The 16261-nt window shown below is 56.2% G+C and overlaps 1 protein-coding gene across 1 annotated transcript; it reads left to right on the top strand.

Annotated features, from left to right (window-relative positions):
* Positions 1-958: 958 nt before the first annotated feature.
* antxr1b (ANTXR cell adhesion molecule 1b) lies at positions 959-15944 on the top strand. Its single transcript, XM_086151703.1, is given in 19 exon segments — positions 959-1230; positions 2714-2785; positions 2864-2935; positions 3039-3120; positions 3218-3251; positions 5666-5745; positions 6185-6253; positions 6323-6403; positions 6484-6544; positions 6880-6978; positions 9080-9149; positions 9244-9322; positions 10831-10926; positions 11029-11073; positions 11210-11302; positions 12154-12318; positions 12705-12785; positions 14839-15033; positions 15035-15944. Coding segments are annotated over 19 exon segments (1797 nt in total). The 5' UTR covers positions 959-1048; the 3' UTR covers positions 15176-15944.
* Positions 15945-16261: the final 317 nt, after the last annotated feature.

A 16261-nucleotide genomic window follows, 5' to 3' on the forward strand; every position in this document is an offset into this window, starting at 1 on the left:
TCGCTCTCAAAGATCCTCCGTGCGCGACCTTAATGCCGCTAGCAGCTCCGGCGCCGCGCCGTCCGGAAGTGCCGACATCTCCGGGGTGAAGACCGGAGCGGCGTCCACCTCCGTTCTCCAGAAGCCGTCCGACGCCGACGCGTCCCACATCGGGTGGCGTCCACATCTCAGAGGCGTTGTTCTCTCCCAGGCTGAGCTCAGACGCCTCACCTGATGCCCTCAGAGGTCACCCGGTGAACCTGCACGCCCTCCAACCGGCGACGCTCCCGCAGGAGCAAACACGCCTCCAACCCCGGCGGGTTCTCGGCGCAGCTGGTGAGGTTCTGAGAGACGTTCCCCAGACGAGCGGCGCCGTCTGTCCTCCTCCGGCTCGTCCCCGACCATCTCCTCCACCGCCGCTCCTCGAGCTTTTCTTCTCCGTCCCCTTCCTCGGCCCGGCGGGCTCAGACGTCGATCTTCGTCCACGGAACCAGATCCGCGGGCGCCGTTCGCCTCCCGTGATCCGGGAGTCCACGGCTTCCTCGGACCCGGTGGTCTCCGGTGAAGTGCACGTGTTTACCACTAAGAGGCACTGACGGACAGCGTCTGGGCGAGGTGGAATCGGGCCGAGCGGCGGGGAAAGTGGGACGAGGGGGAAAACAAAAGCGCGGAGAGAAGTTTGAGGAGTTTGGCGGCTGTTTGGCCGGCCGGCGGCGAAGCGCAGCCTCTCCGTCATGTGCTTGATTACGTGGTGTGAAGTCATCGTTCGCCGGTCCTGGTGATGGAGCGCACGGAGACGGGCCGCAGCCGCGCTCCACCCTCGCACGCTCACATCTGCCGCCCGGGAGACGGGACGCCGAGCCGCCGCCGGAGACGCTTCAGAACCCCGACGTCGCTCTCGGCGGCCGACGGAGGAGAAGGAGGAGGAAGAGGAGGAGGAGGAGGAGGAGGAGGAGGAGGAGGAGGAGGAGGAGGAGGAGGAGGAGGAAGAGGAGGAGGAGGAGGAGGAGAAGGAGGGCCGTCTGCAGCCGCAGAACATTTAGGTTTCCCTTCCCCTCCGGCTGAGGAGATGCTTTCTGTCAGATCTTCGGGGATGTCTCCTCGCCGCTGCAGGCGGGTCCTGCTGGGCGCCCAGGCGGCGCTGCTCGCCGCCGTCCTGCTGGCCGGCGCCGGCGCCGCACAGACCCACGAGCGGAGGGAGGCCGGCTCGTCCTGCTACGGGGGATTCGACCTCTACTTCGTCTTGGACAAGTGAGTCTCCGCTCCTGCTGGAGCTGGACTTTCCTCCTGAATGCATGAGAAGCATGCGGCCGCCCGCCACCTTCCTCGCTCGGAAGCTCTCGCTCCGTCTCCGGAGAAGTTTATCTGGGTCGGGTCAGAGCTCCTCAGGCGAGCAGACCCTCAGACCCTCAGACCCTCAGACCTTCAGACCTTCAAACCTTCAAACCTTCAGACCGTCAGACCTTCAGACCTTTAGACCTTTGGACCTTTAGACATATACACCTTCAGACCTTCAGACCTTCAGACCTTTAGACCTTCACACCTTCAGACCTTCACACCTCCAGACCCTCAGACCCTCCGGCCTGTTTATTTCGTCCTCCTCCTCCTTCAGCGCCGCCAGGTCGGGCTGAGGTGCGGCGGCGATGCCGCAGAAGGAATGTATCTCCACCTGGAGAGTTCACATTTTTTATTTCACATGCTGGCACTTTCTCTGGAGGTCACGAAAGGAATGTATCTCCACCTGGAGAGTTCACATTTTTTATTTCACATGCTGGCACTTTCTCTGGAGGTCACGAGGCACCATCACGGTCCTTCATGATCCACCGGCTCGGGTCCGACTTGGAATTATAAACAATTGCATAACCAGCGACGGGCGCGCCGCTCGGCCCCGTTCTCAGATTGCATAAGAAGTCATCTAAGTCATTAGATCATAAGACGTCATTTAAGTCATTAGAACATAAACGTGATCTAAGTAAGTCAGATCATGGGAAGGAATCTTCTCCGGGTCGATGTGTCTCAGAAGTTCTGGGCGTTTGCTTGTTTTTGTGCTCGGTTAGCAGTTTATTTGGGGCCTCCTGGTCGGCACGGTGAGCTTGAAGACGGTTCCCTTTGAAAGCGCGATGGACGGGGTCGCAGGTCGGCCGCGGGCGTTTGACCTCGGAGAAGCGGCGGTCCGGACGTGTCAGGATGAAGCTCGCGGGCGGCGGCTGCAGTTTTTCAACAACAGCGCAGCTTCTGCCGCGCAGCTTCTGGTGCGCTCGGCCCCGGCCCGCACAACCCTTTCTCCATTGGAGCCAGATGTTCCAGAGATGCCGCTCCTGCGCTCCAATCAGAGGAGCGGAGGGGCGGCGCCGCGGGAGGAAGCCGCCCGCCACGCTGTCGGCGTGTTTGCCTCGCAAATCTCCTGGACTGCTGACCTCCGCTTGGCTGCCGGTCCTGCTGATCCACACGCTGACTCAGCACCTGCTGGCGTGAACTTCCCCAAACAAACACGTGGCCTTTGTTTGTCTCTTTTCAAAGCGAGGGACCGGGACCGGGACCGGGACCGGGACCGGGACCGGCTCTGAGCGCCCTTGACCCCGCCGGTTCAGAGCGGGGAGGGTTTACTGGGAGGGGGGTCTTCTGTCAGAAGGAAGGGGGTGACTCAGAGTTGTCCATCCACGAGGTTGAGATGTGAAGTTGATGTCCAGCGAGCGATGCGACACCTGAAGGTCCGCCTGTCTCCCCGCCTCAGGTCCGGCAGCGTGCAGCACTACTGGAACGAGATCTACTACTTTGTGGACCACCTGGCTCACAAGTTTATCAGGTAGGTCCACGCGGGAGGAGGCAGGAGGGCGGCGGGAACATCGGAGGACGACGTTAACGTCTGGCTTCTGGTCCGCAGCCCGCAGCTGCGGATGTCCTTCATCGTCTTCTCAACGGAAGGACGGACTCTCATGGCGCTGACGGAAGACAGGTGGCGGAAAGACGCCCGGCGCGTCTTCAGCTCTTCTTCACATACGGCGACGCGCTTTCATTCCCAGCAATGATGGTGTTTTCTCCTCCGCTGCCTCGCTCAGGGAGCAGATCCGCGCCGGCCTGGAGGAGCTTCGGATGGTCCAGCCAGGAGGAGACACCTACATGCACAGAGGCTTCCAGAGGGTGAGTGTCAGGAGCCTGCCGGGGCCTCGGCGCCGGGTCCGGCCGCTCTGAATGCTTCGGACTGAACCCGGCCTCCTCCTCCTCCTCCTCCTCCCAGGCCAGCGAGCAGATCTACTACGGGACCGGAGACGGTAAGCGGCGCATCCTTCCTCCTTCCTCCCCTTCATTCTTCTCCAGCCTGCCGGGATCATCTCGTCCAGGCGGTCGGCCCGGAGACGCCGACAGGAAGTGACCCGAGAGCCAGACGAGCGACGAGTTTTCAACTTTGCAGCCCGCTACGCTAACCGGGGCTCTTCGATTAGCCACGCAGCCGTGAGCTAGCGATGCTAACTGACCTCACGGCTCCTGGTGTTTTCACCAGGACTTCAGAGGGGAGGATGGGACCGTAAGGAGCTCCTCCGACTCCACGTCAGGAGGTGCAAGCTAATGGGGCGCCGCAGCTCAGCCTCGGGTGATCTGTCTGAGCGGCTGACATCTTCATCCCAGCACTCACACGTCACCTGAAATCCAGAGACTTTGCTCGCCAGTTCCGTCATCCGATCAAAACGCTGCGTTTCCGTCGGTCTCGGCCAATCGCCTCCTTTCATTTCCTGCTCTTCCAGGAGAGGCTTTTCATCCCCGTCTTTCCGCAGATGTCCGAGCTCACTTTCAGTCTCTGAACCGCAGCCCGACGCCGTCTCACGTGGCCCTCCCGACCGCCAGCCAATCAGGAAGCACCTTTTCCATCATTTGCAAAGGGCGGGCCAATCAGATTACTCATGCCGCAACATTCCTACTACTGCAGGTTTTTAAGCTAATATCGATCTGACCGGCTCGCTGAGCAGCCGCCGGGCGCGTCTTGCTTTGGGGTCGGCTTGAATGTGACGCCGCTCGGCATCTTCAGCAGCTCCTTCACCTCTTCCTCCCTTCTGGGACTTTTAGAATTGTACCCCATCTGATTTGTCTCTGCGTTTTAGTGACAAAGTGAACTCGACTCGTTCGACTCTCCAAGTCCATTCTGCAACAACTATGTGGTGATGAGCTCCACGAATCACAAAGCACCCAACTTTTCCTCTGGAAGAGGTTGCGGGAGCTGCGGTTCCTGGTTCCTGGTTCCTCTGCTGTCCCAGTGCACCAAGTGCCTGTAAAGGTTCTAAGCACTGCAGAAAGCTCCTGCAGTGCCAAAGGGTTAGGGTTAGACTGCATCCACCTCTCCAGGGCTCGCTACTCTGCCGCTGGCACAGAGTAGACAGACACAGCTCAGAGTTCAGAGCAGCGACGCTGATGATGTGATGCTGTGAAGCAGAAGCGATCTCAACTTCACGTCCTTCTGGTTTTAAAAGAACGGGTGTCCTCCCGAGGAAAGTCTAGCGTCAGCAGTGAGGAGCCGATGTCCACGTCCGCCGCCTCCAGTGCCGACCTTCAGAGGCAGGAAAGGTTACGGGAAGCACGAGATAAACAGACCGGGACTGAACCCAACACGCACATCGTGTCGGCGGCGGCGGCGAAGATGACATTTCTATCCGACCATCACTCACTGCGGCTGCCGTGTCCTTCCTCTGAGGGTCGGCGCCTCGGCGAGCTCCTGCGGGAAGGATGTCGGGCCTCCACCTTTGGCTCCGTACTTGTTTTGAAGGCCGTCTGACAAGTAATGACAGTGATACAGAATGTAATTCAGATACTGCTGTAGTCCACCGTTCCTTACCGGTCCACCGTTCCTTACCGGTCCACCGTTCCTAACCGGTCCACCGTTCCTTACCGGTCCACCGTTCCTTACCGGTCCACCGTTCCTAACCGGTCCACCGTTCCTAACCGGTCCACCGTTCCTTACCGGTCCACCGTTCCTAACCGGTCCACCGTTCCTTACCGGTCCACCGTTCCTTACCGGTCCACCGTTCCTAACCGGTCCACCGTTCCTAACCGGTCCACCGTTCCTTACTGGTCCACCGTTCCTAACCGAGCCCGGTTACCCCTCCGTCTCCAAAGGACAAACTACTGGATACAAAGGAACGAAGGTTCGATAATGAAGTCACCACATGGGGAGGAGGTGCCGCCGTCAGGCCGAACCCAAGCTAACTAGCTTTGCAAATAGAAGCTTCGCTCACAAAGAAACAGCATTTCAGAGAAAGAAAACCTGAAAATGCGAGGTGAACTTGGCTTTCGAGGCAGCTTCCTTTCGGACGGGTCGCGAGACTCAGACGGGCCGAAAGATGAAGACGCACCCGTTCTGGCTTCGCCTTTATTGATTCATTTCTAATGACAAATCTATTTGACCTGCGAGAGAACGTCTCTGCATTCCAGCGTTTTGGTTCTGGTCCAGCTGCCAGATCCAGCTCTCAAATCCAGATCCAGGTCCATTATTGATTGTGAAACCTTCCCGTTCGGTTGCACAACGAGGACCGGGAAGTAACTCTGTCGGCCGCCCGTTCCGTCGCAACACGATCCTCCTCCAAACAGAAACAATCCTTCCTGTGCTCCTCCCCTCATCCCGGCTTCTGGAGCTAATGAAGAGCATCAAAGGATAACGTGTCCTTCTCTTTCCTCCTGATCTGGCTTTGTCCCTCAGGCTACCGGACGGCCAGCGTGATCATCGCCCTGACGGACGGCGAGCTGAGGGAGAACCAGTTTGACTTGGCTCAGAGAGAGGTGAGGTTTGGCGCTGGCGCAGTGGAAACCATGAACGCAGCGCCGCGGATCATTACTCCTGTTATTAATGACTGTTGCCGGGACTCTGCCATGGTGAAGATATCTACGGCGCCGTGCGCGCCGGGCGCTGCGCACGCCGGGCGCATCGCCGCGAGCAGGAAGTACCGCCCGGCTTTGCTCAAGAGAGAGAGAGGTTTGTCCCAGTTGTTTGCTCCAGAAGGCCTTCTTCTCTCTCCGAGGCAGAAAGAACTCCCGACATGTGGTCGACGTTACGAGGCGTCTGTTTCGACTCAAATCCGTCTCTTTGTTTTCACCTAAAACCGAACCAGGAAAGAGGTTCCATGCGTGGCTTTCATTCGCGTTCGCCGTTTCCAGCTGACGGACTTTCAGCCCCGGCCGAATCCTCCCGCTCACTGATTTGGGCGTTCCTTTCCTCCAGGCCAGCAGGGCGCGGCAACTGGGCGCCACGGTGTACTGCGTCGGGGTCAAGGACTTCAACGAAACCCAGGTACAGGAGCCGGAGGTGGCGAAGGTGTCGGGCGATGAGGGACTCAACCCCGCTTGTGTTTCTCCTCAGCTCTCCACCATCGCCGACAGCAAGGACCACGTCTTCCCCGTAAACGACGGCTTCCAGACGCTGCAGGGGGTCATCGACTCGGTACGGGATCGGGCTCCGGCCGCCTCCCGGTTCCGCTCGGCGCCGTCGGACTTTCACGCCGGCCTCTCCGTCCGTTTCAGATCCTGAAGAGATCCTGCATCGAAATCCTGGCCGTGGAGCCGTCCAGCATCTGCGAAGGAGGTCAGGCGGCACCTGTTCTTCATCATATCCCTTTTCATTTCAAACGTCTGTCCGAAGCATCGGTCCGCGCGGGCGCCCGAGCGGCCGGGCCCCGCCGGCGCCAGGTTCGACTTTAAAAATAGAAAGGCGTCTGGAAAGAGCGGATCCCTGCCAGCGGCCGACCCGTCCGACCTCCACGCCTGCAAACATTTATGTGCTTTGTTTCCGCCTCACGAGGTTCCGTCGGCGAAACGGATCTTCTTTCGTGAAAAGAAGAATCGGAGGAGAGCCGAAGTGTCGCCGCGGCTTCGACGGTCCAACGCGAAGCGCTAACGTTAGCTTTGCTCCCCCGGCAGAATCCTTCCAGGTGGTGATCAGAGGGAACGGTTTCCTGCACGCCCGCGACGTGCAGAAGGTCCTCTGCAGCTTCCGCATCAACGACACCGTCACGATGAGTAAGTGTGCGCCAAAAAGACATCCTCCGAACGCGCCCGGCAGAGCCTCCTGGCAGCGGACGCTCCATAAAAGCCTCCGTCCGCGAGGCCTTTACGAGCCGCCGGCTCTCGGAAAGTTGAGTCCGGGAGCTGGACGGCAGCCAGAGCCACATCTTTAACCAGAACAAGCACAGGTTGTTCTCCCGTAGCCTCGCCGTCAACAAACACCACGTCACCTTCGGGGAGAAAACAATGGTTTTTACTGCCTTTTTTCCGTTTCGGCCACAGAAACGACCTTCTGACTGATGTTTGCGGATGATACCGTGATCTATAGTGAGAGCAGGTGGAGGGTCAGCTGAGAGGAACCGGGGAACGGTGAGGCTACAGGGAGCGGAGAGGACGCGAAGAAGGTTGGTGTGAAAGGAGAGGGTTAGATGGAGGCAGGTGACTGGCTGAGGAGGCCCTGAAGGGAGCCGCCCAGAGGAGATGATGAAGACAGATGAAATCATCTCTCCTCCATTAGCAGTCAGCTGTTCTGTCACACCTGCAGCTCCAGACACTTTCCGTCTCCTTTGAATCCACCACGTAGAAACAAAGACCAGCTTTAGCAGCAGCTTTAGCAGCAGCTTTAGCAGCGCCGCCGCGTTCGGAGAGCTAACGGCAGCTGAAGACCGGCTGGAGAGGAAACACCTGTGGAAGTCATTCTGAAGCACAGTATACATTATGTCATTACAGCCTAACAGTCCAAGACTGGACACACACACACACACACACACACACACACACACACACACACACACACACACACACACACACACACACACACACAGAGCCCAACCCACTCCATCTCCATTAACGTCTTAAACAAAAGAGCAGCAGCTGTGGAGATCTCATTACAGGATCACGGCACACTTGAACATACACCACTACACCACTTCTATGGTGCACTTGTACTTCTGTGGTGTACTTGTACTTCTGTGGTGTACTTGTACTTCTATGGTGTACTTGTACCTCTATGGTGTACTTGTACTTCTATGGTGTACTTGTACCTCTATGGTGTACTTGTACTTCTAGGATGTACTTGTACTTCTGTGGTGTACTTGTACTTCTGTGGTGTACTTGTACTTCTATGGTGTACTTGTACTTCTATGGTGTACTTGTACTTCTGTGTTGTACTTGTACTTCTATGGTGTACTTGTACTACTATGGTGTACTTGGACTTCTGTGGTGTACTTGTACTTCTATGGTGTACTTGTACTTCTGTGTTGTACTTGTACTTCTATGGTGTACTTGTACTTCTGTGTTGTACTTGTACCTCTATGGTGTACTTGTACTTCTGTGGTGTACTTGTACTTCTGTGTTGTACTTGTACTTCTATGGTGTACTTGTACTTCTGTGTTGTACTTGTACTTCTATGGTGTACTTGTACTTGTGTGTTGTACTTGTACCTCTGTGTTGTACTGCACTTGGTACTTCCATAGTCCACCTCACCTCACCTCTGAGGTACGAGGCTGTTGCAGAGACGCCTGCGAAAGGCCTCTGCTCTTCTGTGTGTGTGTGTGTGTGTGTGTGTGTGTGTGTGTGTGTGTGTGAGACTAAAGTAATGCTGTGGTGACTGGAGGTTCATGCGTGTTGTTATAGGCGACAAACTATTTATAGGCTAAAACAAAAGGCTGGTGCGTTTGTTCCTGCTAGCAAGACGAGCTCCTGGTAGCAAACGTTGCGAGGCCCCTCCCTCGCTGAGGCCCCAGATGAAAACAAAGTCCCCCCCCGTCCCCCCCCATCCCCCCATCCCTCCCTCCATCCCCCCTCCGTCCCCCCGTCCCAGCTGGAACAGAGCTTAGCGGCGCTCAGATGTCTGAGGAGGGAATGTGGATCTCATCAGGGACGAGCAGCGTCCTCGCTCGCATCAGACTCCGGCCTCGCCAGCGCAAACAAACCGCACGCCGCCATGTTTGCCTTCTTTTTCCATGAGGGAAGGAAGTGCAGGAATCCGGTCTGGGGGGGTCGAGGGGGGTCGAGGGGGGTCGAGGGGGTCCCGAGGGTCTGCTTTCCAGGCTTTGCTTCGATTCGCCGTCTCAGGGTCATGTGACTGCTCAGGATGTCGCCCCCCCCCCCACAGTGAAAAGACCCCTGGTGGTGAAGGACACGTACCTGCTGTGCCCGGCGCCCGTCCTGGAGCGCCAGGGGACGTAAGTGATCCGCCCGAACCCCCAAACCGACCCTGCACCCCTGATCCTGCACCCCTGATCCTGGACCTGGAGCTGACCCTCCTCTGCCCCCCAGGGCCGCCACGCTCCACGTCAGCATGAACAACGGCCTGAGCTTCATCTCCAGCTCCGTCACCATCACGGCCGTCACCTGCGTAAGTCAGACGCACCACTGGAACACTACTAGTCCTTAACTAGTCCTATCAGTACTACACTATGACTAGCCCCATCAGCACGAGTCTGTAAGTAGCCCTATCGGTTTGAGTCCAAAACTAGTCCTATCAGTACTACATTATAATAAGTCCTATCATTACTACACTATAAAAAGTCCATAACTAGTCCTTTCAGTTTGAGTCCATAACTAGTCCTATCAGAACAACATTATAACTTGTCCTATCATAACTAGTCCTATCAGTATAAGTCTATAAATAGTCATATCAGTACTACATTATAACTAGTCATATCAGTACTACATTATAACTAGTCCTATCATAACTAGTATATAACTAGTCCTATCAGTACAAGTCTATAGTCCTATCAGAACAACATTATAAGGAGTCCTATCATAACTAGTATATAACTAGTCCTATCAGTACAAGTCTATAAATAGTCATATCAGTACTACATCATAACTAGTCCTATCATAACTAGTATATAACTAGTCCTATCAGTACAAGTCTATAACTAGTCATATCCATGCTACATTATAACTAGTTCTATCATTACTACACTATAAAAAGTCCATTAGTCCAACTAGTCATTTCAGTTCGAGTCCATAACTAGTCTTAGCTGTACTACATTATAACTAGTCCTATTAGTTTGATTTCATAACAAGTCCTGTCAGTACAGCATTATAACTAGTCCTATCATAACTACACTGTAAAAACTCAATAACTAGTCATTTCAGTTCGAGTCTATAACTAGTCTTATCTGTACTACATTATAACTAGTCCTATCAGTTCGAGTCTATAACTAGTCCTATCAGTATGAGTCTATAACTAGTCCTAGCAGGTGTCAGCCCTGTGATGATGTAATGAGTTGTCCGTCCGTGAGGCGCAGTGAAGCTCAGAGGTTCCTCTGGCTGCTGCTGCTGCTCCGGCTCCTCCGGGGACCCCGAGACCTTCCGGGACGTCCTGGAGAGACCGTCTCCCCGGGAGGCGTCCAGGACCCCGAGACCTTCCGGGACGTCCTGGAGACACCGTCTCCCCGGGAGGCGTCCAGGACCCCGGGACCCCGAGACCTTCCGGGACGGACGAACGGGTCCGGGAGGCGTCCCGAGCCGCCGCCCGGCCCGTCCGGCTCGTCTCTACGCGGCTCCGTCCCGTGACCCGACGTTACCGGAAAACGGAAAATAAACTGGAAAACAACAAACAAAATAAAATTCTTCATCGAATCGAACGACGAATCAAACCGGAAAAACTAACGAATCACAATTTGGCAAATTTTCCTCACTGTAATTATTATCTATATTGTCAAGACTCAGAATTGGAATCCAAAAGTCCACAATGGCTTTTGAAAAGCTATAATTTCACGGTAAACGTTGCTTTGCCGGTCGGAGCCGTGGAAGCAGGTCGGACACCTGGAGCCTCCGATCCATCCAGAGGTGAAAACATCTCCAGATGTGAGATTCGGATCATCCGACCTCCCGTCGTTTCCCCTCCAGTCGGACGGGACCTTCGTGGCCGTGGCCCTGCTCATCCTGCTGCTGCTGCTCGCCATCGCCCTGCTCTGGTGGTTCTGGCCGCTCTGCTGCACCGTGGTATGACCACACACACACACACACACACACACACACACACACACACACACACACACACACACACACACACACACTGGGTCACGGTACCTCTCCTGTCCACAGGTCATCCATGAGCCGCCGCCTCCTCCGGTGATGGAGGACGTCTCTGTAAGTTCTATCAAAACTTCCCATCTTCTGATGGACGTCTGCAAACATCGACACCAGCCATTAACACCCCGACCCCCGACCCCTGACCCCCGACCCCTGACCCCTGACCCCTGACCCCTGACCCCTCCATCCACAGGATGATGAGGACGGTTTCCCCAAGAAGCGTTGGCCGACGGTGGACGCCTCATACTATGGAGGACGAGGAGTTGGAGGCATCAAGAGGATGGAGGTGAGAGAAGGAGAAACAGCCAGTGTGTGTGTGTGTGTGTGTGTGTGTGTGTGTGTGTGGACAATGGGGTATCTAATGAAAAGGTAAGTGAGCAGGAAGCAGAGTGTTTAATGGGTATTGTGATAACAAGTATGAGAAGATGAAGACGAGGTCAGGAGCAGAGGGCAGCTTTGGGAAGCTGGAAACACCAGCGGGCCGGAAAGTTCAGAAGGTCCCCTGGTGGAGCAGATGGTCACGGGAGAAGAAGAAGAAGAAAGCGGAACGCGGTCGGGGTCTGGAGCGGCGTGGTCTCCTCCCCTGCTCAGACGGAGCTCCTCAGGCTCCCGCCGCCATCTCAGGAGTCTGCTGGCCTCCAGGCTTCCGGCCTCCATCACCGCCGTGGAAAATATGCAGACCCTCATTTTGAGCTTTCCACGCCAAGAAGAAGCCACAGCAGCTCTTCTGTGGTGGAGCAGCAGCAGCAGCAGGAGGAGGAGGAGGACGCCGGAGTCAGGAGACGCCGTGATATCACGTTCTTCTGATTCCCCTCCTTCCTCTGACACTCTTGCTGGTTTTGTCCAAACATCTGAGAGGTGGAGGTGCTGTGGACCTGCTGAAGGTGCTCCCAGGAAAGGGCCGGAGGTCAGGAGGTGACCTGAGATCGGTCCGGTGGTAGTTTAGCCGCGTCCACCCGGGTCTCCGTCCACAGCCGAACCTCTGGCCTGCGCTTCCGTTGTCCGGCGAGAACGTTCTGACCCGCTCTCTGCCGTTCAACCCGACTCTGTGACCTTCTGCCCTCCACCCGTCCCGGTGGAGAAGAAGTTCTTCTGGGTCGGTTGGGTCTCCTGGTGACGGCCGGTGTTCCTCCGCAGGTGCGCTGGGGGGACAAAGGCTCGACGGAGGAGGGGGCCAAGCTGGAGAAGGCCAAGAACGCCCGGGTGGTGATGCCCGAGCAGGAGCTGGAGGAACCTCCGCCGCGGCCGTACTACCACGCGCTGAAGTCCACCTACCCACACAAGTGGTACTCGCCCATCAAGGTGCAGCTTCTACCTTCTGGACCTGCATGAACACGCTTCCTCCTCCTCCTCCTTCTCCTTCTCCTCCTTCTTCTCCTCCTCCTCCTCCTCCTCTGAAAACAAAGGCCTCTCCCTCACAGAGGCACAACCACTCGTCTCTAACGTGTTGTCACGACGACGCGTCGCCGTGACATCGAGATGGTTTCCTGACTCATTAGTCAGCAGAACGGCTGGTAATCACAACCAGACACGAACCCGCATGAACCCGAGGAGGAGGAGGAGGGACACACACACACACACACACTCAACTGATATTTGTTTTTAAATTCTGCAGAGTTTTGCTTTTCTTTTGCAAGAACACACACTAATGTGTGTGTGTGTGTGTGTGTTTGTGTGTGTGTGTGCAGGGAAAATTGGATGCTTTGTGTGTGTTCCTGAGGAGAGGCTACGACAGAGTGTCGGTGATGCGCCCTCACCCCGGAGACAAGGTGAGCACCGAGCTGGTGTGTGTGTGTGTGTGTGTGTGTGTGTGTTTAGTGGGGGGGTGGATGAGAATACACACAGATTCAAAACAAAGCAATCAATAAGAAGCAGCGATGTCAACCTTTGGCGAGCAGAGATTCAGAACTTTCCAGATTCACACTCATCACCCCCCCGACCCCCCGGAAAGCAGGGGTGAGGGGGGGTGAGGGGGGGTGAGGGGGGGGGGGTGGAATGAAGGTCTTCCAGACCTTCAGGCAAGAAAGAAATCACCATGATGGATAGAAAGCATCGATTAACGGGATCGGCTGGGCTTAGAGGGCGGAGCTTCACCATGACATCACCAGAATGGGGGGGGGGGGGGCAGATGAATACAGATGGAGTTCTGTCTGGGGGGGGGGGAGCTTCAAGCAGCTCCGTCTGCAGAAGTCATCAGATGGAGCTCCGGCGGCGGCCGACTGGAATGTGGCGGAAAGTCACGGAGGAATTTCCTTTTTCCATCCACGGCTAGACGACAGACCTGGAGGAGGAGCAGGAGAACCAGTAGGAGAACCAGTAGGAGAACCAGTAGGAGCAGGAAGAGAACCAGTAGGAGAACCAGTAGGAGAACCAGTAGGAGAACCAGTAGGAGCAGGAGGAGAACCAGTAGGAGCAGGAGGAGAACCAGTAGGAGCAGGAGGGAAACCAATAGGAGAACCAGTAGGAGAACCAATAGGAGAGCCAGTAGGAGAAGCAGTAGGAGCAGGGGGAGAACCAGTAGGAGAACCAGTAGGAGAACCAGTAGGAGAAGAAATAGGAGTACGAGGAAGAGTAGGGTAAGGAGTAGGAAGAAGGGATGGGTGTATGAGTTGAAGGAGTACTTGTGTGAGTAACAGTAAGAGAAAGAGTAGGAGCAGTGGAAGGCGCAGGAGAACTGGGCGTACGACTAGTGGGAGCAGAAGTAAGACTAGTAGGAGGAGAGGTACGACTAGAAGAAGCAGAGGTACGACTAGTGGGAGCAGAGGTATGACTCGGTGGAGCGGGAGGTACGACCAGCAGGAGCAGAGGTACAACTAGTGGGAGCAGAGATATGACTTGGTGGAGCAGAGGTACGACTAGTGGGAGCAGAGGTACGACTAGTAGGAGCAGAGGTATGACTAGTGAGAGCAGAGGTATGACTAGTTTGAGCAGAGGTACGACTAGTGGGAGCAGAGATATGACTCGGTGGAGCAGAGGTACGACTAGTGGGAGCAGAGGTACGACTAGTGGGAGCAGAGGTACGACTAGTGGGAGCAGAGGTATGACTAGTTTGAGCAGAGGTACGACTAGTGAGAGCAGAGGTATGAGTAGTAGGAGCAGAGGTATGACTAGTTGGAGCAGAGGTACGACTAGTAGGAGCAGAGGTATGACTAGTGAGAGCAGAGGTATGACTAGTTTGAGCAGAGGTACGACTAGTGGGAGCAGAGATATGACTCGGTGGAGCAGAGGTACGACTACTGGGAGCAGAGGTACGACTAGTGGGAGCAGAGGTACGACTAGTGGGAGCAGAGGTATGACTAGTTTGAGCAGAGGTACGACTAGTGAGAGCAGAGGTATGAGTAGTAGGAGCAGAGGTATGACTAGTTGGAGCAGAGGTACGACTAGTGGGCGCAGAGGTACGACTAGTGGGCGCAGAGGTACGACTAGTAGGAGCAGAGGTACGACTAGTAGGAGCAGAGGTACGACTAGTGGGAGCAGAGGTACGACTAGTAGGAGCAGAGGTACGACTAGTGAGAGCAGAGGTACGACTAGTAGGAGCAGAGGTACGACTAGTAGGAGCAGAGGTACAACTAGTAGGAGCATAGGTACAACTAGTAGGAGCAGAGGTACGACTAGTAGGAGCAGAGGTACAACTAGTAGGAGCAGAGGTACGACTAGAAGAAGCAGAGGTACAATTAGTGGGAGCATGAGTAGGAAGAGTAGGAGTAGGAGTGGGACTCCTGATCTGTTTGCATTGATCATGCAATCAATGCAACCTCACAATAAACATTGTGTGTGTGTGTGTGTGTGTGTGTGTGTGTGTGTGTGTGTGTGTGTGTGCAGGGGAAGTGCATCACGTTTGCCCGGAGCAGCTCGGCGGCCCCCCGGTACCCGTCCTTCTCCCCTCCTTCCACCCCCATCTATACGTTGCCCCACTGCCAGCTGTCCCACCTGCCCCCCTCCCCCACCTCCACCCTGCCCCCCCTGCCCTCCACCCCTCCCCCCTGCTCCCCCGGGGTGCACACGCCCCCCCCCCTGTAGAGCGCTCCCCCCGCCCGCAGGCTCCGCCCCCCCGTCCCCGAGCGGCGCCCTGCCGCCGCCGCCCAGCGCCCCGCCTCCCTGCAGAGCCCCGCCCCCCTCGCGCCCCCCGCCCCGCCCCAACCACGACCACCAGTGCTGATGAAGATGGACCCACACCTGGGGGTGGACGGGGGGCAAACTCACGTCTGATCATGCAAAGGGGGGAGGAGGAGGAGGTCCAGGAGGTGGAGGTGGTCCAGGAGGAGGTCCGGGAGGAGGTCCAGGACCCCCTCGTCTGCGGAGGTGACCTCTCAGTGTTAATCAGCTTTGGCTGCAAACTGCTTCTGGAACCAGGAAGAACCCGACGGGGCGTCGGGGCGAGCTTCTGCAGGACCGGGAACGCTCTGGTCCAGTCCAGGACGAGGAGAAACCACAGCGGCCCTGAGGAGAAGCCAAAAGACCTGGAGCGCCCTCTGGTGTGCAGGAGGAGCTCCAGGTTTCTGCTGGCGGGACAAACCAGGCCTGAAGGTCAGGGACGGCGGACATTCTGGCTGGAGCAAAGGGTCAGCGGACCGGTGGACCTTCTGGCCTGGAGCTCGGGGTCAGGGTTGGACTTCCTCTTTGTGGTTTCTGTCCTTCAAGCTGTTCTTCCTCATCACGCCGACATATATCCACATCTCCATTTACACCTTTGAGCTTAACTCGCTGATTACTGGCAGCCATGAAGACGAGCGGCGGGCGACCAGGAAGATGAGGAAGAAGAAGAAGAAGATGAGGAAGAAGATGAGGGGTTGGAGGAGGAGGCGGCCGCTCCGTCTTCATCCACTGCTTGTGCTTTAAACTGTTCTGTGCTGCCGCTACTTGTAAGTGTGTGTGTGTGTGTGTGTGTGTGTGTGTGTTGTTGGTGTGTAAACATTCGTCACATCTGATTGGACGTCTGGTGTGTTTCTGTCTGGGGGTAACGGGGGGGGGGGGGGACCTCCAAACCAGCAGGGGTCCAACCCGCTGTGGCCGGAGGCGGAGCTTAACTGCTCGGCTGTCAATCACAGGACCCGGTGCAGACAACATCTACTCACCCTCTCATGCAGGCCTTCACCGAGCCTGCAGAAGGCTCTGGGAGGAGGACGGAGAACCAGCGGTCAGACGGGGGCTGGAGCTCCATCTCCTCCAGGAAACATCTCACCAGCACAACACTCACTTTACTGGTGTCTTAATAAAGTCCACGTCATGGAGCTCCGATGGTTCT

Source organism: Fistularia commersonii, chromosome 9 (assembly GCF_037954325.1).
Source record: "Fistularia commersonii isolate RoL2024-O1a breed Wild chromosome 9, RoL_Fcom_v1.0, whole genome shotgun sequence".
Taxonomy (NCBI): domain Eukaryota; kingdom Metazoa; phylum Chordata; class Actinopteri; order Syngnathiformes; family Fistulariidae; genus Fistularia; species Fistularia commersonii.